At 38.3% G+C, this 27,805-nt stretch overlaps 1 protein-coding gene across 1 annotated transcript in view; it reads left to right on the top strand.

Moving 5' to 3' along the window:
• Nucleotides 1–27,805, top strand: part of LOC124170821 (patched domain-containing protein 3-like) — a 296,489-nt gene that overhangs the window by 133,938 nt on the left and 134,746 nt on the right. The window contains exon 2 of the mRNA XM_046549796.1: nucleotides 6,380–6,626. Coding sequence (XP_046405752.1) covers nucleotides 6,380–6,626 — 247 coding nt within the window. The remainder of the gene's footprint in view (nucleotides 1–6,379; nucleotides 6,627–27,805) is intronic.

Below are 27,805 nucleotides of genomic sequence, written 5' to 3'. Positions count from 1 at the left end.
ACGGGGATATTAAAAACATATCTGAGAAACTCTACGCGTTAAATACGATAACTGTGTTAGCCTAGTGGGTAGAGCACTTACACATGTTAGACTGTCTAAATATTTGGTATGATATATGGCACGATGTGGAGGAAGTTTTTGATATTCGTTAAATGAGACTTTGCAATATTTCCGTTGAATTTATTTTCGCACGATACGTTTCGTTGTCACAACATTTTCAAGTGCATCATGTGCAGTCAAATCTTCATTAAATATGACCTTCTGCAAAGGGGAGGGGGTAAGAGGAATGGTAGAGATTGGGTGTGGGGACGTGGGAACATAAAAAATTGTGGGAGAAAGGGTCGCTTTTTTGGGTCTCGGGAGGCCAAGGGGGAAAGAAGGTTCCAGGGTGAGGACACCATGTGAGTCTTCACTGTCTTCTAGAACGTTTTGGTCTTTGGTTCCCAGGAGAAACACATGACAAAAAAATTCAAGTGCTCAGTGTGGCTTAAGGAAATGATCTGGCCCCCAGCCTCAAATGTGAGTCAAACGCATGTGTATACAAAGAGACCTTCTGAAGGATTTAAGGTTTTCCCGGCGAATAGACTGGAGGTAGAGTTATCGGGTTTCCAGCCGGGTCCAAGGGTTTTTCTGCACCGACGTCTCTTTCTCCAAAGAGACCTTCTGTTTGAAACACTGAAGGAGTGCAACTCTTGAAATACAATAGGATGTACAGCATCTATTCATTAAACGGCAGTCAAATGTTTTATCCTTTTAAATTGACCCAGTGAAAAGCTCTTTATTTTACTGGTGACGGTTCCAACTATTTCATTATGCTTTATGTAGTTGCTGAAGTCCTCTCCCCTTTCAACCATATCCTATAGTTTCTCCAAGACCCCCTGCCGCACTTCATCAAGTTAGGTCTCCTGTCAACGCTAAGACGAAGATGAACGTGGCGGAAGAAAAGGATTCAGGGTTCTTCTTGATAACGGGCGGCACAAGGGGATGGCAATGCTTGCTCTTGACCCTTTCCCGAGAACTTTTTTTCTATTTTAGAAGGTGGAAGGATTCTTGAGGAGGAGAGGGCGAACCCATATCGGTGTGAGCCACGGGAGGGGAAGAGGTGTGGGTGGGGGGTATAATGGGATCTGGAGGGGAGGGTGGAGTTTGTAGGGGAAGGCTATGACGTAGAGATGGCTTGATTGACGCCGTAGCCAGGGGGAGGCCAAGGTTTCCCGTGTGGGTGAAGAAGGTTGTATCGTGGGAGTAAGTTTGTATTTTATCCTCAGCTGGCTGTGGTGATGAGTCGTTAAGGTTGCTGCCGCCCGTAGTTGATCTTTCGCTATGGGATTCTTGGGCTCTGTTGCCAAATTGTAAAAGGAGGCTAGTGACCTGTCTTCGCGTTTGCTCCTGCTTTCTGACTGCGTACAGGCTAAGCTTCCCTCTATACAAGTGACCGCATACGTTGGTTATCTTCAGGTTATATTCTGGGCGTTAGCTTTGTTGGCTGTTGCTTAGCAATGGAAATAATACATATTATTATGATCGTATTAATCTTATGAGCCTAAGTATTATCGAAGTATTTTCGGGGTCTCCACGGGTTGGCTTTGTCTCGCATTAAATCTGTCGATGTTAGGCGATGAAACCCGAAAACGCGAGTCGCTAATGGAAAAGTTGACTGTTCATTAATTAATTACTAGGCCGCCAGAGTCAGAAGACTTCACGAAGATAGCTCGCCGGGAATGAGTGGAATCATACATATGGCAGTGTTTTCACCTTACGATTTTTTTCCATAGCTCGATTCGTCTGTTTCATCAATGGAATCTTCCAATTGATTTTTAACCCAGGGGATCGGGTTGGTGTGGTGGCTAGAGTGTTGGCTTCCCACCCGGCGGGCTCGGGTTCAAAGCCCGGCAGTGGCAGAGAATTTTCAGACTGCCCGATCCCTGCTTGAATATTGTGTGGAGGACATTTCAAGCACAACACTCCGTCCGTCGGATGGGACGTTAAGCCGTAGTCCCCTTGGCGCCTTTCGTTAAGAGCAGGCTAACGCCGACGCCGGGTTTCTCTCCACCCTTCCTTTCACACCCTTCCCTCATGGCGCAAATGACCTCAGCTGTCGGTCGCCTCCTCCAAATACCATACCATACCATTTTTAACCCACTTCCCACGGTCGGATTGGCTTCAAATTTTGCAGAACGATATACTATATAGTAATCAGATAAATGAAATTGTGTTCCATTGTGCTCAAATAAATTAACTGAATTTATATTTGGAAAAATAGTTTTGAAAAATCTCAATGGATGGCGTTAGTTTTTCTAGACATCTCAGCATTGAAAGTTATGGGAAACGAATTCAAGCGCAAAACGTTCCCATTGTTTTTTCAAACTTTAACTCTTTATATTTCACGGTAAGTCATAAGTAAAAATAAATAAAATGAGAAAAAAAAGACGCTTTTTTCAAAAACAGCATGAAATGCACTGGAAATAAAAAAATAAGCTTCGGATCACTTGGGGAATAAAACATGGGTGCTGATTTTATTTTAAATATTATTATTGCATTCCAGTCCTTAATCATCTATCAGGCTCTTCTATACTCATTCAAAATAAACCTAATCAACCCTGGTGCTTTATTCTCCAAATGATGAATGGCTATTTTTTCCTTTTTCGTGCCTTTTATACTACTTTTGGAAACAGCGTGCTTTTTAAATATTGTTTAATATTAGGGCGAGACTGATGTTAGGAGTCGTCATTTTGTTATTACGTGTTTGTAAATTAATTGATGTAAATATGAAATTATTAAATTTTAATTTAAATATTGGGTGTTATTGATGTATACGGAATACTATGTGAATTAGAAATTCATCGAAAACTAGTTTAACATGTTTATTTACTTAGCCGATTTGATGAAAATGTGCTGTTCTCTATTCACCATGGATTCTGACTGAATTCGAGATTCACAGACCTTTAGGCGGCTCCTTTAGGCAGTTAAGAGAGAAGTCCGTCAAAATGGACATCCTCTCAACTGGTGCTAATAGTTGCGAGGGGGTATTGTACATCAGACAATTTCTTTCACAATGGCGTACTCGGCGACTATGCCCAGGCTTTCACGGGTATCAATTATTTATTGGCTTGCTGCCAAGTCATGGCCATCATGCCACTGCTGCACTTCCGTCTTCATGTGATCACATTTACAGCCTTTGAAAAACTCCTCACAGAAGGGGATCGAGGTTAAAGCTGAGTGCTGCCACTTTGGTGAAAGTCTTTAGCCCCTTTTATCCCACAAAGTATCCCATAACAATTTCTCCTAATATAATTTAAGTGTACCTGGATTAGCCACGGTGATAACTACACGGCGTTATCCGCAATACACAAATTGTGCGTAAATTCCACGGAGAAAAAATCATTGTCCTTAACCGGGACTCGAACCCGGTCGATTTCCGGTCGAGTTATTCTCCGGTGAAGCAAACGAGGCGTCCACAGAGGGAAAATTTTTGCACAGACGAGAATGACGCCTTGATAGCTCAATTGGCTAAAGAACTCGATCAGAATATATGGGGGTTCCGTGATCGAATCTCCGGCAAGGTGAATGATATTTTTCTCAGTGGAAGTTTCTCCCATTATTCTCATATTACTCCCATTCACCCGCGGTGTAATATTCTCGCGTTCGTGCAATTCATATTATCAACGTTGAAATGACCGTCTTGGAAGCGACGGAACGAATCACGGCACGTTGTTTGACTTGTAGCAGTTGTTCCGAAAACTTTTTGGAGTATTCGATGCGCTTCGACTGCCATTTTATTCGAATTAAAGAAGAAAATCAACTCCTCCCCCAAATGACGGTTACTTGGCAATAACTGGGACATTTTCACGCCACAATAACGATTTGACGCCAACATAAACTCACCATTGTCGTGAAGCCGTTTGTTTACCAACTGTCTAAGCTTGGTTAATAACGTTTCCGTAAAGTGGAAATGGCGCTGCAATCACTGCTAGAGCCATCTAATAACAAACAGCGGGAACTTGCGCACCTAATATTTCTGATGAAACTATTCATTACTGACATGAATTACAGGGATGAGATTCAAGATTTGTCGCCTGATTCCTTGAAATATTGATCTTACTCTAGAGTTTTCTATATAAAAAAAAACAGGTTGCCACTCATAACGACTTCTTTAGAATATTTCTTTCAGAAAGAAAATCAACTCTTCCCCCAAATGACGGTTACTTGGCAACACCTCGGACATTTCACGCCACAATAAGGATTTGACGCCAACATTAACTCACCATTGTCGTGAAGCGGTTTGTTTACCAACTATCTAAGCTTGGTTCCTAACTTTTCCGTAAAGTCAAAATGGCGCTGCAGTCACTGCTAGAGCCATCTAATAACAAACAGCGGAAACGTAGATGCGCATTTAATATTTCTGATGAAATTATTTATTACTGGCATGAATTACAGGGGTGAGATTCAAGCTTTGTCGCCCGATTCCTTGAAATATTGATTTTACTCCGGAGTTTTCTAAATAAAAAAATAAACATTTTGCCACTCATAATGACTTCTCTAGAATACTTCTGTCACCAAAATCCGAAGTATTAAAGATTTGAAAAAGGAATAAATCGCGTCCAACTCCCAGATCTGAAAGGAATCATTGGCAGAAAATCACGCTTCATCTCCTGGGAAAGTCACACGTGCCCAATCGAATCCCATCCACCTCAACCGGCAATTCTCTCTACTCTCCCCCATCGAGGAGCATCATTTTAATAACTGTCGTCCACATCACCTCCACTACATGCGCGGCCCTGCCGTCTCCCACTTACCAATTTTACCCCCCATCACTCCGCACATCAATTTCCGGTAGAAATAAACAAAAATCTTTCGTTGAGTTGAAATATCAATATTCACAGACCGAAACGACAATTGAATAGATTAAGATCGTGGGTCCTGAGGTTCTGAATTGATTTCGTAAAAAATATCAGCTTGAAGTAAAATTAAAATGCTATTCTGGCACATTAGATAGTAGAAATATTCGATGTTTAATTAAAGAACAACCGTGCTTTTATCATGCGATACAAAATATTTACTTTCACATGAGGCCATGTCCGATGGAAGGAAAATAAGTTTCAAAGCTATTTCAGCAGCGTATTATTATTTGCATTAAGTCCTGCACCGCAGCCTAATTTCCCGTGCATAGCTCCAATGAAGACTCAAATGATCACTCAAAGACGGTCCTATGATTTAATCTCTGGAATCATAGGCGGATCTAGGGGGGGGGCACGGAGGCACGTGCCCCCCCCCCCCCCAGACCCTTAAAAATATGCAAGATTTTTAATACGGCCCCATTATCATTGCGCTCGTTTTGTATTACGAGGTATCCTTGTGCCCCCCCAGAAAAAAATCCTGGATACGGCCTTGCTTGTGCCCCCCCTAGAAAGAAATCCTGGATCCGCCCCTGTCTGGAATTGCAGGGAGTCTCCATCCCGCTTCCACTTATCTGTCCTGTTTTTCGTTCACAGCACTATCATCGAGCCAATTATTATATATTGCGAGGTAACCATTATTTGCTGAGAAACTTAGTGTGAAAATTATGGAAGAAATGGCGGGGATGATCAAACGAGTGATTTAATAATAGCCTATCATTTCTAAGGTCACCGAAAGCTAAAATTTTGCCCTGGCCCACTGATGGTATGTTCGCGAGATTTCGGCTTACGGTAGCCAAACTAGCAAATGCATCGCGAAAGTGAAGTAACGCAAAATTTAACCAAACAGAATTTTCAAGAGCAAAGGTTAATTTTTTCCATCACCAAGCACGTTCCTTTTTCCGTCGTTGAAACCATTGCTGGCACCGTTTTTAAGCCGACCAGAAGGCATGACTGAAACAGGAATTGAAGAGCCACGCTTTGCTTTTAACTGAATGAATTTTGTAAATGCGGAAAGTGACGAAAAATCAATGGAAAAAGGAAAGGAAGGGGTCACCCTGTGTTTCAGAAAAGGATGGGTCTAGCAATCAGTCTTTTGGTTCCCGAACAACCATCACTTGCGCTATCATCGAGCCAATTAGTATATATTGCGGGGTAAACATTATTTGCAGAGAAACTTAGCGTGAAGACTATGGGAAAAATGGCGGGATCAAACGAGTGATTTAATAATAGCCTATTATTTCTAAGGTCACCGAAAGCGAAAATTTTGCCCTGACACACAGATGGAAAACTATCGCTAGCTCGATGAGGGACATAATAAGTGATCGTATGATTCAGGCCGTCCGTACACATTTTAGATGTGCGGTAAAGGTTGAGCTATTTAAAAACATTGAAAAAAATGCACGGATATATGTTTTTTTTACACGAAAACTGTGGAATATATTTTTGTTAATGCTGTTATCTTCTATTTGTTTTGTCCTCAGGCTTGGTCAAATGGTTGGAAGGAACCCAGGGATCACCCTTGCTGTCTCCATGCTGGTATGCGCTGCCGCCGGGTCTGGTATATTGTTTTGGCGAGAGGAATTGAGCGATGTTGAGTTATTCATGGCGAAGGACTCAGAGGTGCGGGGTGATGCCAAATGGGTGGAGAAGTACTTCCGAGACGAAATCAGATATGAAAGCGTCATTGTTGTCGCTGATAACATCCTTGATCCAGGAACACTGTCGGCGGTAAGTAAAACTCTGCCAGTCTTGGCTGGTTATATGTATAAAAAAATAAAAAAATTGCGAATTCTCGCTAAGAATTTCGGTATATTTAACCCTCCGTTGTTTGCATGTCGTCTGCCAGACGCCAGGCAATTTTATTTTGTTTGCCCATATCGTGTTTTCATAGTTAGGAAACGTATATTCCTTGTATCTCATTATTTTATGATTCTTAAATAGTCACCGATATGATTCTATGTTTTGTTACATTTATGGGAATAATGGTGATATTTTGTTGCTTTTAGAGTCTGGTAGACGCCACGCGACAACTTGAGTTACAATACGCTTCATGCTAATATTTGTGATATTCATCGCAAAGTTTTTAAATGCGTTTATACTTTAAACTAACAACCATTGAAAGCATTAAATTTTGGATATGCGTCTTATGTCTGCGAATTTTGTTACTGTTATCAATCAACCCTTTCTAACCCAGAGCTACTTTTGGGAGAATTCAAATTTCAAGATTTTTCATTATGAAAACTTGAAAATTTTTCAATCTATCATAATTATCGTGGAAGCTGGATATTTCTTCAATACAATTAACTACACAAAATAATGCGTAGTTTAGATATTTCCTAAACAGAGCATATAATATGTGCATTTTTGATGTTGCTTAGAAGTGACATTGGGTTATAATGGGTTAATGACCTGTTGAAAACTATTATTTCAAAGAATTTACTATGGTTCTCACATAATTTGTGTGAACTTTGGCGTATAATACATCGTTTTCTCCTTGCTACATACGTTTATGGTGGCTTATCACATTGATGTAGGTGCATAACATTGGCCGTAAACATACATAGAACAATTTTATGGTTGCATCGAATGATAACTTTCCAATATAATGGAAGATATTTTCGTTCAAGTTCAACTGAACGCGCCATGAATATAAAAGGTCTCCAAAATCCATAGTTCCCCTTGTAGTCAAAATTATTTGTTAGCTTATTAGCAAAATCTGTACTGTGAAACTGTGAAAAATATGTTTGCATTTACTGTCCAAATCAAACATGTTGACATAATTTCGATGAAAGAAAAACTGTGAGAAACGTCATAATAAGTGGTATTCAAACTTTTATCAATACGAATGTGTCAATAATTATTATGCATGAATTTGTCATCCATTCATGAGATTAAGTATTCAAAAAAATATTTATTGTATTTAAAACAGTCATTTCTACTTTCATGCATTTTGTTGAAACATTCCAAAATGGTGTCCGTGAGACGCCGCGCGGCAAATATCGTTCCTTAATGCGACGCGACTGACGGAGGGTTAAATCTCAAAGCTACGCTGGGCATTGTGATATGTTTGAATGGCGAATCATCACTGGGAATTTTGATGCACTTATAACCTTCCGCGTGGACGGCGGTGAAATTAGTTTTTATTTCGATGGGAAAAAATTCCCCTGGACCGGAAATGGAACCACAGACTTTTTGCGCTGCCACGATTTTACTTTGCCATGTGAAAATATTTACCTCGATGACAGTAATAGTTTTACTATTATTTAACGAAGATTAGATAAAGTGTTTGTGGATTTTGAGGGTATGTTGAAACCTTCCGATGCCAAAGGCACACTTATACGTGAGACTGTAAAATTCATTGTCGAAAGTCAACGATCCAGAGCAGGGGCGCAGCTAGAAATTAAGGCTAGGGGGGTTTATGGTAACTAATACTTACGGGTGCATACCTACCAGGGTAAGCAGGAGTTGCGTGGGCCCTTCTCCAGAAATTTTTTAAGAATAATGGTTCAAAATGGCGAGTTTTACGGCCTTCTGAGGGATATTTGATAAATCCTAACACTATTCTATAAGTAATACTGATCCAAATAAGTAAAATGGATTAAACTTAAAAATTTCTCTTAGCTCTGGGGGGGGGGGGGGTTATCCCCCAAAACCCCCCCCTCGCTGCGCCACTGATCCAGAGATTGGCTCTCTGCTCAGCTATCATGTGAGCTAACCTTTTCATATTTGTGTATTTATTCTCTTATACGTCCTTTATAATATTTTCGGCGTAACTTACTATGGGCCTTTCCTTCCCTTTCTTCACATTCAATGTCCTTCCACGATTGTCTTCATCAGGCCATCATGCCTCTTGATGCTGCCGATTACGTTTCTCCTTCATCATCCGTAAGGTATTCAGAAGGCTTCTATTTTCTCCCACTCTTCGAAGGACTTCCGCTTTCTTCACTCGGTGGATCCATTTTATATTAATAATTCTTCAATAGCTCCACATTTCAAATGCTTCCAATCTTGACATCTCGTCAGAAAAGGCTTCTTCTTTTGATATCTCAGCTGTGGACGCCCATGCGTCGTTTCGCTAAAGAAATATGGTCAGTGGCGTAGCCAGGAATTTGTAAGGGGGGGTGTCCACAACCGGGGGGGGGGATTTTTTGAAAAACAGGGTACTAAATAATGGGTATTAAAAAAAATATTTTTTAAATTCATGATTTTTCAATATTTTGTTTTCTTTTATGAAGGAAAATGATTGTGTTTTTATATTTCGGGAGAGGGGGGTGTCCAGACCCCCGGTTCATGCTTCTTACATCGTTGGTAACTCGACTTCCCAACTAAGAAAACTCTTTCACATCTTCAATCTTTTGTTTTCCTTGATACTATTGGTCTTGATCTACTTTCAGTGGTAGTTAATAATATTTTATAACTTTTATTTATTTTCAGCTGATTATGTCTTCCCATTGTCTCTTCCATACTTATCACAATCTTCTACAATCCCTCTCTGTCTCGGAATTCACTGCATTGCCTTCCGCATAACGCAACATAGTTATTCTTTCGGGATCTAAATATTTTTCCCCACGGTGGAAAATTTTACATATTTACGACGGGGATCTAAAATCAATATCGTGCAATAAATCCATTTCGTCTGGCGGTAGTGCTTTAACATCTCTCCCTGAGCGGCTTGAAAGGCAAGCAACAGTTTTTCATCACCGTCATTTTTTCTGGCATATTGTCCAGTGTTTCCTCTACGTTTTCTATTTCATGAAACGATAATTAAATGGAGAGGTAACGATTGACTGGGTAACGTAATTATTTCTTCCTAATTTAATCCTACGGAATTTATTTCGCAACTGCTTTCTCTTATTAACTTTATTAAAATATAGATCTAATTTAGCAACTGTGTTTGTATTATCTTCTTCATATTCGAAATCTTTATCATCACTGCCTATTAGTAGAAGCTGGTCTTCAGTAAATTCCGGAGACAACGTTCTAAAGTATTCTGTACTGCGAGGTTTACTATATGAGCCGTGCGTCTAAATTGTTTATCAATGCAATCAAAACTTGGTGGTATCCTGCTGAGTTCCTTCATGAAATTGTATTTATTGAGGCTTTGTCAGCGGTAACTTCTTGCATTACTTCCTTTAGCTCAAAGGATTTCAGGATGTCCCCAAAAACATGAGAAATGTCCCTCCTTTTGTGGTTACCGCTAAATGGAACTAAGTTAAGAACAGGATATTGATACTCCCAAATCTCTCCTATGAAGTGGGTTGTTTTTCTGAAGTACGATTTTCCGGCAACGGATGTCCGCCCATCGAGGAAGTTGAGGACAAAATTACATTTTCTCAAGAACAGCTGCCAAGACAAGATGATCTCATACCATTGGGCACTCCTGGCTCCTCAAAACAGAAGTTGCCTCGCTCAAGCGCCCTTCCAAACATCGGTGTGAATGAACACGTAGGGAGATCTCTAGACTTTGCGAAGATAGCAGGAAGAAATCATGTCCACGGTGATAAAACATATAATAAATGTTCATGCTCGGCAGATAAATTTTCAGCAAGCAGCGACCATAGGCGTAAATAAGTGACCAGACGGATATCTAATTAGGATTTTCAATACTAAAATCTTAAGGCCGCTATACACGCTGAATGATCATGTGATCATTCACAGGATCATGCGAGCAAAATAGCAAATGTTCTAATTTTCACTGAATGATCATGCGCATGAAGGTTCATTCGCGAATTGTTCCGTCATACACGGTGAATGATCATGCGCATGATCATGCTGAACGATCATGCGAATGAAATCATTCGCCGTATATAGCGGCCTTTGTGCACCTTACGTATCCATTACCGTCATAGGAAGCAGAAGGTCATCTAAAGAGCTCCATGAAATTGCTGAACGAAAGTAAAAATACAATCCACCATTAAGTTACCATGCTAAAGCCACCGAATGCTCAATGAAATTGATTAGAGTAACGAAATATGAATGTGGCGAGCATTATTTTTGCGTTATATTTCTGCCCTAGCCGCTCGTAATTTACGAGGGGCTTATCGGAGATCCGAAGAAAAGCTATTTCGCTGTGCTTCAATATTATCTTTAAAGAATAATAGAGACTGATAAAATATTGTCAATTTATGGATAGAACATTTTTCCCTCAAAAATACGGAATTTCCGAATTTTAGTCGAGGAAATAATTCCGTACAAAACAATTTTCTATATTTCCATTTCAATTTTTTGCGAGTGAATCATCTCCCTTTGGTTAGGGACTTAATTCTAAACCCGTAAAACTCGTTTACCTCCCGATGTCGTAGAGAGGACCACTTACCCATTTATAAGTTACCAACATGCTTCTGAGAGTTAACCTCAATATCTCCGCTGCCTCTAGTTACAAAATATTCACACCTAAACCCTCAGACTCACCGGAAAATGGAGGGGGAAAAATTATGACGGTTGTGTTTTCGGAGATCATCAGACCTATCATTCGACTGTCCGTGGTAAGTCAAGGTATTGGATACCAGTGTCGTGTGCCTTGTGCTTCTCACTGCCAAACATCTTGACCTCCATTGAAGTTCCAGTTTGCAAACGTCTGTTACTATTCCGCCCATAGAGGTTTCCTGCTCAGCGAATTCCCACCACTATTATCATTCCTCTCCTGGGCTCTTACGTTCGAGTGTAGTCTCTGAGTAGTAGCATTCCCCGTGAAAATTCCAATGAAGTTACCACCCTGCAGGGGAGCAATCAACCATGACATGGATTAGCCAGAGTAAACGGCAAGAAATATTTTCGGAAGAGCCTGGAAGGTACTAGAATTTTCAGGAGCATAGTAAGAAGGACGTATAATAAAAATGTAATGAAGAGATGCTAATACGAATTGGCTATATCACACACTGGGCGCACGGCAGGTAAATTTCCCCCGAGATAACCAAAGTCGAAACAGCACTTAAGTGGCAGGGTGGAGGAAATGTAATTGATCAGACAACTCCGCACGAAACCTGAGAAGAATGGGTCCGGGATAGGTTCAGGTCTATCACGTAACCAGGGGGCCCCCCAGAAATTTTTCCCTTGTGACCACCACTTTCGATAAATCTGCCGAACAGATCACGCATCTTCTCAGCAGATTTATCGCGAAGGCACTGACCCTCCATTTTTCGAAATAGTCGAATTTCTTTTTGTATGCCAATGACCAATAATGAATTTAACTCTCAGTTTAGTGCAAGCAAATGATACAGCTGATTCAATTATTTCGCTTTCAAATGCGTACAAAGTGATATAACTAAATTTCATTGCTTGCAGGCTACCCCCATATCATCCGAGTTTCCCTGAGGCAAATATCTGGCTGGTTTACGTGGATTATAAATCCTCCATGCAATTTTTGCTCTCACATTGACGTGCGGATGTACCACAATGTTCTTGTTTTATATTCCGATTAATATTACCAGTCCGGTCAAAAGTAAATTTTTATTATTAATTATAATTAAATTAATTCAGCATTGATAATGTCGGTCCGTGTCACTTTCCGCCTGCGAATGATTAACCGATACTACGATGAGTCGGCAAGAACATTAAGAGTCACTTTTGAGCTATCTAATTGATACTCAAAATATTTTACCGGGTATACGATTCAACAAACGTATTCATGCACCCCCTCCTTCAGGCGAACGATACAGTGAATTTTAGATACATCTACATCTACCTACTACCCCGCAAGCCGCCGAAATGGCGGGTGGCAGGAGGTGTTAGGACAACAGCTATTTACACATAAAAAGGAAATGCTCTAACAAAATTACGACTACCATTTATTAAAGTCCTTTATGGCTCGGGGGAAAAACGAATTCCCATATCTATAATCTACATTTCTCTTAACACTAGAACCGCGGACGGGACTTTTTTGTCCCATCGTCCTTTACAAATGTTTGCCATTCATGTACTAGTGGTTTGATCCCTTTGTAATTTACTGACGTTTACTCATTTTTTATGCTCTATCGAATGGTTGTATTGAAAATATTGTACGACGTTTGGTTCGCGAGAAAAACGACGATTTCCCTAGAACCGCGGGATGGGACTTATTTGTCCCACAGGAAAACATACAATTTCAGTTTTTTTTACACTTATTTTGTATTTAGCATAATAACAGTTTATTACGAAGGGGATCGATGCACAGATACCGTTATTCTGCCAGTTAGAAGCGCAGAAGGGAATAATCTGTGCACTACGCCGGTCCCTTACTCACGCAGCGCCGGCCCGCGTCACCTCTGCCCGGCGCGTCTGCAGGTCTGAGCTTGCAACCAACACGTCAGAAAAAGTTTACTGTATTCCTAGTTATACTTAATAAAACGTTTTAAACATTACCTGAACACGTGTTTTGTTCACGCAAACCACAAAAAACCGTCAATTATACTTAACGTGACAGGATCAACGTATTTTGTCAATGGGACAAAAAAGTCGCACGCCGCGGTTTTGGTGGGGTTGGAAAGTTCAGCGGTTGTAGTGTTAATTTATCGCTTCTGTCGCACCTTGACATATAGTGGGGCTCTAATATGATGTTCTCCATGTCGCTCTTAAAGATATCTATTCTCAATAGGTCAAGCAATCTAAGCCTAGCGCGCAGCCTCCGAGTCTCCAGCGGCTCCCAGCCTAATTAGCTTAACGTATGAGTAACGCTGTCTGTACGCCCGTAGCAGTTTTTGACGAACCTTGCCGCCTACCTTTGTATTTTATTCAGTTCGCGGATTAAGTCTTTCTGCACCGGATCCCATATGCTGGCTGCATATTTAAGGAACGGATGGATGAGTGCGAAATAGCACCTTTCTTTTACTTTCTCATCCGAAAATCTACCCAAAATACGCTTGAAGAATCCTAATTTCTTCAGGGCTATGCCAGAAACATTTCATATGTGTGTTCCCCACGATATGTTCGAGGTTATTGTAACTCCCAGGTACTTCACTTCGTCTGTTGCCTTTATGTTAATGCCATCCACATCATAAACATGGTTATTGTTGGACAAACTGCAAAAACGTACCGATATGCATTTACTCAGATTAAGTTCGAGTCCCCACTCTTGGCTCCACGCATGCACATTGTTTAATTCCGATGATAGAATTTCATAGTCAGAGTGATCACTAATTTCGTGATAGATGGCATCGTCGTCAGCAAATAAATGTATTTTACTGTTAATTCGGGAGCAGAGGTCATTAATGTGTATAATGAACAAAAGAGGGCCAATTACGCTTTTTTTGTGGAAAACCTGATGTCACATTAACTACATCACAGCTAATATCGACGAGGACTACTTTTGTTACGTGAGACGTGGTCATATTTGCATACAAAAATAGATTTTTTAGATTGAACTTTTTACCTGGGGTTGCCCTCGAAGCGATTTCCTGTTCCGTCATCATATCAAACTGAGCAATTGATACCTGGAAATGGTATCCACTTTCAATATGTGGAGGAGTGTGTCTTTTCATTAAGAACCTTACTCGTGTCTTCCTGAATCCAGGGAAATTTTCGGCTTCTTCCTCATGAGTCCTGTTTCATTTTCGTCTGGCCTGTTTCATTTTTTCTCATTTTATGAATTAGGTGAAATTATTGAATTTCAAATGACTCTTTTTGGATATCCCCATAGATCTTTACGTTATGAAAATATAGACGCTTTAGTAAATATTTTGGTGGCGTATAAAAAAAATTAAAATGCATTCGTTCACGTAAATTTTAATCGCCGTGTAGTAGACTTAAAATATTGCGTTCACCTCTCGTACACAGTTCCACTTGCGTGTGAAAACATGAACGAGATTAGCTCCGACGTAATCATTTGGTCCTGGCCAAGATTTAGACCCGATAATCCCACATGCTTGCAGCACACGTAAACGGTCCCATGGAGATTACTATTCTTATCCGATGCAGTATGATTTAGTTTTTATGGTGACATTTTCCTTTACATTGCGTATCGTTGGCCTTCGACTGCGTTCGGAGATATTTATGTGAACGTGGTGTTGTGCAAGACATCAATATTTGTCATTCATGCACCAACTGGCTCCACTCCTTTCAACTACGAGCAGAACGATTTCTTGCATTGAAATTCATACGCGAGCATTTGACAGAGGATGAGCGGGGAAATGGAGGTGGTAACGTTTTCCTGCGGGAGTTTCTCATGGGTGCTATCAATCGATATGATGATGGAAAACTAAATTAAAGTCATCACTGAGGTATATTGACACTTATTATCACGTTTAATGCTTTCTAAGGCCAGATATAACTTTAAGCGATTTTCCAACATATTTGATGTATCTCGACGATTTCATGTCACTTAATACACGACATGGACTGAAAAATATATTCATATTGCCGTTTTCTGCTAGAATAGCGTAAAAAGTGGGTACGCAAATTCTGTGGAAAAAGATAAATATTATTTTTTTTCTAAGTTAATGCATTTTTCAATCGCAGTATTATTTTATACTCAATCTGTTTTCAAGTTTCGGCCTTACCGCTGTGATTATTTCCCTGAATGGGATAACTTCAGTCTATGGCCTGGGAGAGCTTGTATATGACAATGAATTTATAACTCCTCTTATGCTAGGAGGAAATTCATTTTTTGTCACAAATAACAATTTTTGGCGGCTTTAGTAGTTTTGCATCAGTGCAGGCACTATGAGTATCGAATTTAATGCTTTGCTAGTCTAAAGAAAATACGTAAGCATTGCTAGTTTTTTATTATCAATTGTATAGTTGACTAGTGGAAAAAACTAATCCATTAGAAGAGAGAGTATACCACTACATAGGAAAATGGAAACTATTGCATCTTTGGAGGTTAAAAAAAATTAACGGTATAATATGCTGAATATTCAATTGTGGATTAACCAACATACATAAAAATTCCTTCTGCGGACGAAACTGAAGTCTATCACTGACCATTTTACATAGTGTGTTTTTCTCTTTACCACCTCTATAGTGCACGGTATATAGTTCGAAATTATAAAACTAAGGAATGAGGAATAAGCTTTTGAGTAACAAATAATTGATTTTATAATAAAAATAATATTTTTACGCACATTGTAGCGATATCTGTTTAAAAATGTTCGAAGAGGATACATTCTTGGTGCAAATGGTTTCTGTACGGTTTTCCGATCCGTAATGCTGCCGACCATAATGAGATTTTAAATGCCTCGGACATCTTGTTCCATCAAAGGCTCTTATATATTTCCGGTGCATCTTTTGAATCGAGATTTGTGTGGTATTAAACGAGGTCAAGTTTTCAACCTCTGCAAAATTTCGAAAGGCTATTCAGGATTCTGAGGAATATGAGCTTGTCGTTCTCTAAAGCGCTGGAGAAAATTCTCATGACCTGGGGTGGAAATTGCAGTAGTTTACCCACGTCCATCGTGCAATGAACCAACGTCCGTAGAGTCCAAACTTAAAACCGGTGGAAGTACTAAGGGAACCGCGTGGAATATGCTTACGTTATGATTTTATGGTGGTCAGAACTTCGTTATAAATTGCTGAAATCCCAGGGGGAAGAAATTATGCACCAGCGTGGAATATTTTAATTTCATGCATATCTCCTTCGAATGGTTTGACCTCAATCGTAATTTATCTCAGCTTTTTCACTGAAACGTAAGATTTTGTAATTGGTAAGAAATCAACAGACTGACAATAATGCCATGATTTAGAGAATGCAGAATCATAATGAAATCTTTTTATAAGTCCTCAATCTTTATGAAATTATAGCATTTTCTCTAATTTCAGTAGATAACAATCTTTTTCCATGGCAATAACGGCGTTTAATTATTAATTTGCCAACTATAGTCATCAAAATATTGTCTGAGGGGTAGATGATAAAAATTCTGTCTGACAAATACTCGTCAACTCCTCGCCCTCCACGTGTGACTTTGTGACGGTTTACAAAAAAATGCCATCAATAGCAACGCTTTCATGTTGATAAAACATCAGTTAAATCATTTGCTAAATATTAAGGTAGTTAATGAAAAAGTGACCCTTAGTATTATTGGTCATTGGCAACCACACCGTCGAAGACCTTTGGATAATTCGCTTCAGCTGATGTCTTCGATACTCCGCAACGGTAATTTGGGAGACGTTTGCTCTTGAAAATTTTGGTTAAATTTTACGGTAGGTAAATTTCGCGATGCATTTGTTAGTTTGGCTACCGTAATTAATGTCTCCCATACTAAACGCACGGTTGTTATTTAATTTAGAATCGAATATTTCTACTATCTTATGTGCCAGAATAGCACTTAATTTTGCTTCAAGCTAATATTTTTGACGATATCAATTCAGAACCTCAGGACCCATGATCTTTATTCTATTCAATTGTCGTATCGGTCTGTGAATATTGATATTTCAACGCGACGAAAGATTTTTGTTTATTTCTACCGGAAAGTGATGTGCGGAGTGATGGGGAAAATTGGTAAGTGGGAGACGGCAGGGCCGCGCATGTAGTGGAGGCGATGTGGACGACAGTTATTAAAATGATGCTCCTCGATGGGAGAGAGAGAGAGAGAGAATTGCCGGTTGAGGTGGATGAGAATCGAGAGGGCACGTGTGACTTTCCCAGTAGATGAAGCGTGATTTTCTGCCAATGATTCCTTTCAGATCTGGGAGTTGGACGCGATGTATTCCTTTTTCAAATCTTTATTACGTTCGTTTTTGGTGAAAGAAATATTCTTGAGAAGTCGTTATTAGTGGCAACCTGTTTTTTTTGAATTTAGAAAACTCTTGAGTAAAATCAATGTTTCAAGGAATCGGGCGACAAAGCTTGAATCTCATCCCTGTAATTCATGCCAGTAATAAATAATTTGATCAGAAATATTAGATGCGCATCTACGTTCCCGCTCTTTATTATTAGATGGCTATACCTGTTATTGCAGGTCGATTTCGACTTTTCGAAAACCAAGCTTAGACACTAGGTAAACAAACCGCTTCACGACAATGGTGAGTTTATGTTGGCGTCAAATCGTTATTGTGGCGTGAAAATGTCCCAGTCATTGCCAAGTAACCGTCATTTGGGGGAGGAGTTGATTTTCTTTCTGAAAGAAATGTTCTAGAGAAGTCGTTGTGAGTGGCAACCTGTATTTTTTGAATTTGGAAAACTCTAGAGTACGTAAAATCATTATTTTAAGGAATCGGGCTACACAGCTTGAATCTGATCCCTGTAATTCATGTCAGTAATGAATAGTTTCATCAGAAATATATTTATTCGGTCAATGCATGTTATTTTTAGGCCGATTTAATCCTTTTACATTGCTTTTGGTGACAGAAATGTTTTAGAGAATTCGTTTTAATTGGCGTCATGTTTTTACAAATCTGAAACACTCACCCTGTTTCAAGGTATCAAGTGACCAAGCTTGAATCTCATCCCTGTAATTCATTACAGTAACATATAATTGCATCAGAAATGTTTAGATATATTATATTTATATTATTTGAACGCCAATTTCTTCCTTCCGAACGCTTGTGGTGACAAAAAAATATTCTAAAGATATCGTTTTAAGTGGCAAAGGGTTTTTACGAATTACAAGAAATCTTCAGTGTGATCAAAATTTCAAATAATATAGTGGCAAAGTTAAAATGCATCTCTATAATTCATTTTATTAACATACAATATTATCACAAATATTTTAATTTGATGCACGCACTTTTTAACGCTCATTTCTTCATATTACAGAACTTAAACCCGATCGCTTTTGGCGACGCAAAAATTCTCGAGAAATGGTTTTAAGTGGGAACATATTTTTGCGAATTTAAAAATGCCTATAGTATTATCAACATTTCTAGGAATTGAGTGACAAAGGCTGAATCTCATCCATGTTATTCGTGTCATTAATGTATAATTTCGTCTCAAATATTGAAATTTGGTCCATGCATGTTTGACCCACATTATTTTCATTTGCATCGTTTCTTATTATAACGATGATATCTTCCTTTTGCGCAGTTTCAATCCCATCGCTTTTGGCGACACAAACATTCTGGAGGAATCTTTTTAGTGGCAACATATGTTTGCGAATTTGGAAAAAGTCTTGGGTACCATCAATGTTTCAGGAATTGTGTGACAGAACTTGAATTTAATCCCTATAACTTATTCTAGTTCAATGTAATTTTATCGTAAATAAATAAATTTGACGCAAAAATGCAATTTTTACTCCAATTTCTTCCTTTTACAGCACTAATATACGATCACTTTTGTTGATACAAAAATTCCACTGAAAAAATTTGAAGTGGTGATATATTTTAGCAAATTTGAAAAACTCATTAGTGTTATCAATTTGTAAAGGAATTAAGTGACAAAACTTGAACCTCATTCCTTTAATTCATTACAGTAACATGTGATTTCATCGAAAATATGTTAACTTTATCCATGCATATTATCTCTAATTACACATGAGATATATTCCGTTTACAGAGTTTAAATCCGATCGCTATTGACGGAACAAAAATTCTAGAGAAATCGTTTTAAGTGGCAACATGTTTTTGCAAATGTAGAAAAGTCGTGAGTTCAATCATTATTTCAATGATTCGGGTGACAGAAATTGAATCCCGTCTTTATAATTCGTTTAGTAACACAAAATTACATTAAATAAATTTAAATTTGATCCATACATGTTATTTTATGCCGATTTCTTCCTTTGACATAGCTTGAATCTGATCACTTGTGGCGACGCGAAAATTATACAGAATTAGTTTTAAGTGAGAGCATGTTTTAGCGCATTTCAAAAAATATATAGAATATATTCAATATTTCAAGGTATAGAGTGACAAAGCTTGAATCATATCCCTCTAATTAATTACAAAAGCATATAATTTTTAAAAATATTTAATTTAAAGCATACACGTTGTATTAACGCCGATTTCTTCCTTTTACTGAACATCAGTTCTATCGCTTTTGGCGACACAAACATTCTAGAGAAATTCTTTCAAATGTTTTTGCGAATCATAAAATATCTTGACTATGATCAATATTTAAAAGAATGGAGTGACAACTTCTTTTTCTGCCAAAGCCTAAATCTCAAGTCTTCTAATATCTTTCAGTAACATATGATTTCATCACAGATAGCTTAATTTGGGGCAAGGATAATATTTGGCAGGTATGCAGGTAGTACATAGGTACGAAGTATATGAATTGCTATCGATAAGCAGTCGGAGACCATCTTAAATCATATTAATCAGTCGTTGTTGACTATTTATCCGAGAATATCCCTGTATATGTGTGCCCTGGTGTAAAAGCTAGATAACAATGCGTGAATTTGCATGCATTATCAGGGGCGGTGTGGGGTGATTAGGGGCCCTCGGCTAGGGCTGATGATGTGGCCTCCCTTACCGGGCGATTTGGGTGTCCTTTCCCGGAAAATTTAACGATATATATTTTTAACGAATATTTAACGGAAATAGATTTTGACGCTTTTTTGGCTCTTAAAAAGCTGATAAAAGTCAATAAAATAGCAATTTTGCAAGGAAAAATATATTATTAAAAGTGAGACTGTCACAGCTTATAAAATTTTTATAATGTAATATATGTTACTAGCTGACCCGGCGAACTTCATACCGCCTAATAATAAATGACCCTAAAATTGATGAATCAAGAGCAGCTGTACTATTTTTTATAGTTTTCTCTTCTTTAAATAAAATAAAAAATCAACAAAACTAAAAAAATACGCTACGATGGCTTGTTATAAAAACATTTTCTTTATTCAATCTACATAAGGCAGACCGGGGCACGTATACGTGGATTTTTTACGATGATCTTTCTAATTTTTATGTTTTTACTTGGAAAAATTTAGACATTTTAGTCATATAATTAATAAATTAAAAATTGTTAGCATTCAGTAGTTAGCCTATTTGTTTTTTTACCGTAAAAAATGTTTTTTTAGGCACAAGACTGTTGCGTAAACTTGCCCCGTTCTTGGGTCAAGTTTACGCAACGGTAGACCGATGCTTGACTGACGCTGAAAACCTCGTGTGAATACCCCCTAGACACCAGCATTCATATGTCATGACTTGTGGCGCGCTTGTTATAACTCGGTGCGGAAAATTGCACTGGCGTAAACGTGCCCCGGTCTACCATTTGGCTTTATTCTCTTGAGTCAAGTACCTTCTGATATGTAACTGTTTTTGTTTTTTTTATACCAGGCGCAAGAACAAATAAATCGGATGATTTACCAGCACGTTAACATGCCACTTATATTTGACCATGAAAAAAACACGGTTTTTCCAACACAAAAACTCACCTTAAGATTTCGTCATCGCGAATGCAATACGAATTGGAAATTGAATTTGTTTCCAAGGGTTGGGATCGATATCGGTTGGGATTATGGGAATCCTCGGTATGAGATATGACATCCTTCCTCATCTTTGAATTTCCTTCGAGTGTAGTCGCGTAATTCACATTGGTTGCCAGCTATCTAAATCACCAAACGCGTACAATTGCATGGTTTTGGTTGGTTTAGGTTTCAAAGCATTATGATCACCGACCCAACCTTCAGCTCTAAATTGTGGTTTGGTAAGCCAGGCGCATCCAAGGTGTTTAACAATTCAGAGGGATAGTTGGTGATTCGTCTTCCTTTGTAACAGTCAATAGATTTGCGTGAATGCAGAGTACCAACGATTTGATTCTGAATTACGAAGTTAACTAATCCACATCTTCTTTCTTAACCGCCAAATTGGTCAATCACTCAACCATTTGTGATTTTTGTGGCTGTCAATTATGTTCGCGAACACTTAGTTGATGAGGTCATCTTTCGATAAAAAGAAATTGCAAAAATTCCGGGGAAATTAAGGAACGATTCGTCGACAAGGACACGATCATTACCTACAAGTCAACAAATGCTGGAAGATTGGTTCATAAGCACTGTAGCCATAGTAGTAGGTAGTGTAATTCTCAAGAGGGAGTCATTACTTTTGCATTTTTATACGGTCTTAGATCCGAGCCACCAATTCTCCACTCAGCACAGATTCCCGGAGACATTTGAAATCGCTACCGATCTATATTCGTCCCGCGTGGGCACGCTGTGACCTTGAAAATAGGCTATGACGCTTCGCAAAGCTCAAGGGTGAGTGGTCGGTGAAGTCAGCGTGAACCACGTGATGGGTGGCGGAAAATTGGTTGCGTTCGAATCATTGAAGTCGGGGTACTCGAACCATCTAGCTCATGTTCTTCATCGCCATTCCAGTTTTACGCGTAGCAGAAAGGTTATTTCAAGAGACCGTTTCGCATTGCATGTGCCACCCACCACGTGACCCATCTTCTATTTCGTGACGTAATGGTCCGCACATTCGAGGTCTATGGGTGTTACCCCGTGCACGTGTCGGCCTTGTTGACCATCGACTCACACTGCATTGCTCCTGCTTGTTCCTCGTGGGAATCTGTCGAGGGTCCGTGGCCCTATTTGACCTGTCGAATCAAAATGTCCTCAGTACTGCCCGCGGTCAAGAATTCCAGAGCAGATGAGCCAATGCCTGAAATTTGACGCTCATTCCGTAGACACGGCCTTTCCGAAAGATTAGTTTTCCGGTGCATTGATTGGATGAACTTTTAACGGGTTTCCCACCGCATGAGTCGATTACGATGATAGCCGACATTTCGAGGTTAGAATAATTCTTCACTTGATGAGTGATAGTTTCTCTCATCTTCACTCGTCATATTTGTCGTCATATTACCAGAACTCAATCCGCTTTTGCCCACTCTTTGGTCGTTATTAATGGAGTTAGCAATCTGTTAGTATTCGTGATCTATTGATAGGCAAGCATTAGCAAGGCTAGTTTTTGGGCACTTTTAACTTTATTGGTTGGATGTAACATTAAAAGACAAGAAAAGCAATGAGGACACTTTATTGACGTGGAGCTAACACCCTACCGCGGGTTGATATCGAACGGTTGATCTTTGCTGTAGAATACTGGTGTCTCACCAACCCATCTTCTGATGGTAGCAAGCCGTAATATAAGGTTACTAACCGTACAAAATTTCATTCATTCCTTCATTATGGAGTAATTGACCCGCTCACCAACCCATCTTCCGATGGTAGCAAGCCGTAATATAAGGTTACTTACCGTACAAAAATTTCATTCATTCCTTCATTATGGAGTAATTGACCAATCTGCCAGCACTGATAAACCAAATAACAATTATAATACTTGCAATATAATTTATAACGAAGTCACTGCTTTTTGCGTGTACTCGGGTTCATTCTTCATCTCCCAGGCAAGTTTTTCTACCTATAGGCTGGCGTGACAATCGAGAGTAAAGGTCAACTCGGACTAAATCGTTAGAACATGAATTCCTTATATTCAAGGTATTTAAAATTAGAAGAAAAAAGAGTCACGCATGTATATTTTATAACTGAAATGACCAAAAAATGATTTTCAGATCTACTAGGCATAATTCCATGACTTAAGTAATGAGGCACTTCTGTTAAAAATAATTATTTTTCCCATTATTTACAGTTTTTTAAATATATCAATAATTCTTTTTCCATTCTGATCAATTTTCCTCGCGGCTTTTTAAAACCCGTGTTAATCCTTAAATTCTAAATCTTCAGCGGGAAATGTTTGATCCTTGGACAATTTGATCTAATAAAATCGGAGAAGGAGCATTGTCGTACTTTCTCTAGAATTTGGCCGGATGCCAGGTTTGAGAAGCCAGTGGAAATTCGGTTGCGGTAATCCTTCCGCAAATTTTTCGATTTCAAACTTTTAATGTCAAGGTCAATTATATGTTTCTTCATGGGAAGGTTCAATATCCACTACCGCAGGACCACAAAACCACTATATACATCGAAGTTGCCCCTCATTATCATCAACCATAGGATTATTATTATATATATTCTCTCTCAATTAGCTGTTATAGGCTAGTTTATTTCATTTTAAATAATAATGTATTCATTTATCGTGCTCGCTTCGTTCGTTTCATGCATTCTTATTTTTAACTACTTTTTTTAGCCGGTGGGGAGGGTATTGGCAAAGGGGAAGATTGTTCGACCGCTGATTTGATTGCATGGTCCCGAGTTTGAATCCCGGGTGAAGCCGTTTTAGTACACCCCTAAGAAAAAATCCTCGGAGTGTGAGGTGGCCTACAGTACTATCACCTCTTACCTGAAAGTGAAAAATGTATTCACCTTTGACTTTTCACGGGGTGAATTATCACCGTTCAAAAATAATATTAGGTTTGAGCGCAATAGGAATGAAGCAGTCAGTAAGTTTTAGCCTTAAGTGATATGTGTGCGATGAATTATTAAAAAGTGCTTCTATTACATCATTGGGTCACTCAATATGGGATGATAGCTGTAATCTGTAAGCATCATGTCTCAAGCCGGTAACAACAGACTGTGGACCGAGAACCTATTGTTAATTATTACTCGTGGCGGCATTGTCATAGCTGATCCTGCTCCAATGAAAAAAATAGGCAGCATTCTCTCTAATTCCTTCAATAAGTATTAATTAATTTATCGTATTTTATGATAAATAATGTGAGATTGGTGCACGTAGGCAACATTGATATAATTGACACCATACACTAAAATTTTCTTACAATAATGATGCCGCATACGCTAACTGATCTATTAGTCCAAGGTTTGTTTCTCGTATTGGAGGAACGAGGTCGTGTTGATCATTTTACTTGAATTTATTAGTTTGGGGTCATCCGATCTTTGAATGCTTATCCACGTTTACGAAGAAATCATATAAATACTAGCAATTCATTACTTAGCGTTACAAAAAGGAGTACTCCTTACTCCTACTACAACTCCTACGTGCCAATGCGAAATTATGTGACAAAAATGTGAAAATTTGGATGCTGAGAAAAGTAGTCAGATAATAACTCTTTTGCCTTGATTACTCTCAAACTTACTATATTATTAGCTGTAGCATTTCCCCCAAAATCCAGAGATATTGCTGGGGGTTCAATTTCAAGTTCCAACCTTGAGGGATAACTTTTCCTCTGATTAAAAAAATGTTATGTTCCCATCAGTATTATTTAACTACATACCGCTCTCAACATCTTCGGGCTCATAAGTTTACTTTTGGGATATTTGAAGCGGGATCAATGGTTAGAAGACTGGAAGAGGCAGCTCAGTAGTAATGAATGAAAAAATCATGGGCACGAAAAATTCTTCCGAATTAAGTTTCTCAAGTGTTTCAGTTAACTTAAATGAATATGACGATCCCACATCGGAGACGTAGTCATAGATCCAAAGTAAAGTAAAGGAAGAGAATGCCACGAATTCTTCAACTTTTTAATGGTGATTGATCGGGAGCCGCTCGTGACGTCGACAACTTTGCGAGCCTCTTTCCGTGAAGTGGTTTGCAGCCAAGGAATCAAGATGTAAGGACGAATGAAAAATAAAGAGGGAAAGAATATGTAAAGATTCTTTCTTCAGGCCATCAGAGTCGACATTGATAATATTTTGATATGTAACCCCATTCAGTGCATCTGCATATAAATAAGCGTTAGACATACCACTGTCTACTCCAGTGGTATGTCTTTGGTCCTTAGTTGCCCCGATTAATTTTGATTATTTGACACAGAATATCATTTTATTGCGTGTCTTTCCTTCATGTAACTCGGGACGACTTAGTTCTTATTGGGGACATACCCTCACCAAGATACTAGCATACAGTAAGTATCCCTAGTCGAATTTCCCAATTTCATTGACACTGCTATGATGCATCGTTGAGGAATATAAACTTCGAAACTCCCGGATAGTTTGAGGTAAACCCAGACTTAAATACTTCTTAAATAATAAGTCCCTGGGAAACATTTTCTCTTTGATCTGACTGGAGATGAAATCCCTCAGTGCAGTGTACACAAATTTATAGACTTTGGTGGTGTGCAAAATTATGTTCTGAGTTGCGGGTATTTTTTGACATTTGTTCACGTATAGACCTCCACGAGTTGTTCAGGACTGACTACAATCCAGGTCTATCCATAAACTTTCCGTGTCTTAAGGCGTTATCGAGCAGAACTTCAATGTATAACGTAGATGATTATTGACTATGGTTGAGGGAATTCCAATGATGAAACTCCTAAATAATGAGTTTACAATTCAGGGTCTGAAAATAATCGTGTAAGCTCAAATGAGTTATTTTTTTCAAGACATATATTTTTCAGCATCTCGAGCTTATTTAGAGTATAATGAGATAGTTAAGTTTAAGGGTATCGTTTGAAAATACGATGAATTGTTGGAAAGTATTTTCAACTTCCTCTTCCAGTAATTAAAACGAGCGGTTTTTACTTTTAAGGGAAATTTTATAAGGAGAATATAATTGCCGGAGGGATATTATTGTAAATGTGTAGTTTTACCATATGAGTACAGAGCACGCGGAAGTATACATTCATTTTGCTATGCTAAACACTACTTTTGACTTTATCCTAGAATTAATGCTGAAGTTTGCTGATACTAAAGAAACACACAGCTTTTTTAACCATATATGGTTATTGTTCGGTAAAAATATGAGCTTTACATATTTTAAAATCTCTTAATAATACTTACATGGATATTTGAGTCTCGTTCCTATTGAATCGTAAGCTTGTTATTAAAAATAGTTGGAAATTGGTTGACAATTATTATTCAGTAGTGCTTAAATATTTTATCATTTATTTTACCTATTTAAAGTAGGTGTATTAGTTTTGAAGTGAAGTGGCTGTAAAACTTTCCCTAAGAGTAATTATTTGACTATGCTTGTAGATTTTTTGCTACTACAAATTTACCATTTTGTCGTAATTTTCTTATAACTTGAACTATTCCAATCGCTACTCCTGTAGTTTCTTACGGTAATTTGCTAATTTTGCGTTTATATATCAAGTTTGAAGGTCGGGTTTACAAGTAAACGCCGAACTCGGATTCTGATTAAAAGATATTCTTCTGCATCATCCTTGGTGGTATGCTTTCTTCAACGCACATGTGAAATGCAAAGAGTCTAATACATATCAATATACATATATATTTATTAAAATGGCCGCCAAGGACTGCTAGGCTTTCGTTGCTGTTAATCTCGTAGATGTATTGTGACCAGGATATTACTTCTTACTAGAAATTTAGAATATTCTTTTAAAATTTATTGAATTACGTACAAACAGAAATCTTAAATTGCCGTTGTAAACTGACAGTAATGTATTCTTTACTATGTATGAATGTGTTGAACATGCTGACGGTGTGGTAGAAGCGATCATTATTTAATTTAGATGGATCGAAGAGATCTTTTTAGGTCTTAACATTCCGCACTGAGTGTCATTGTTATGTTGCTAGAACATGAATTCACATCATTAATAAAAAATCCTTTTTTTTACATCGGGAGAAGTATATGAATCGAATGAAAATTAGCAAGATTTACTGTTATTTAGATGTTACCGAGTATAACATATAACTCCTACACGTTGACGCAAAAATAAATGAATAACAACCATAAATGGCTTAAAAATACTGTATCCTTCTTCAGCGTCAGTAAACTTCAGCAGAAATTACACGGTAAAGTCAAACAGTATGGTATAATTTCTCATTCATTCTCATCAGTCAGTACGAAACACCTTTTCTAGTATCGGGAGAACCATATGAATCAGACAAAAATTAGTAAGAATAATTACCGCTTAGATTGATTACCATTAATTAATCACTATTTAGATCTAGCCTTATATTTTTTATGTTAGCATTACTTTTATTTTATTAATACTTGTATTCCTAAAGTTACTTTTTAGGAAACTGAGAAAAGATTTATTCATTTTGGATTGAACTCAAAGGACAGAAAAGAATTTTTTTGTTTAGGTTCGAGGCAGAGTAATCGCTGATAGTGATGTTTTTCATGTTAGTTCATGTCAATAATCCATCAAATTATGACTTATGTTTATATTTAATATCAGTTTTTATGTCTCACATCCATTAAATGCCATTACAATGGAAACGAAATTTAATACGCATAATTTA

This window comes from Ischnura elegans, chromosome X (assembly GCF_921293095.1).
Source record: "Ischnura elegans chromosome X, ioIscEleg1.1, whole genome shotgun sequence".
NCBI lineage: Eukaryota > Metazoa > Arthropoda > Insecta > Odonata > Coenagrionidae > Ischnura > Ischnura elegans.
The sequence above is the reverse complement of the archived record's forward strand: the minus strand, read 5'-3'. Positions and strand labels throughout refer to the sequence as shown.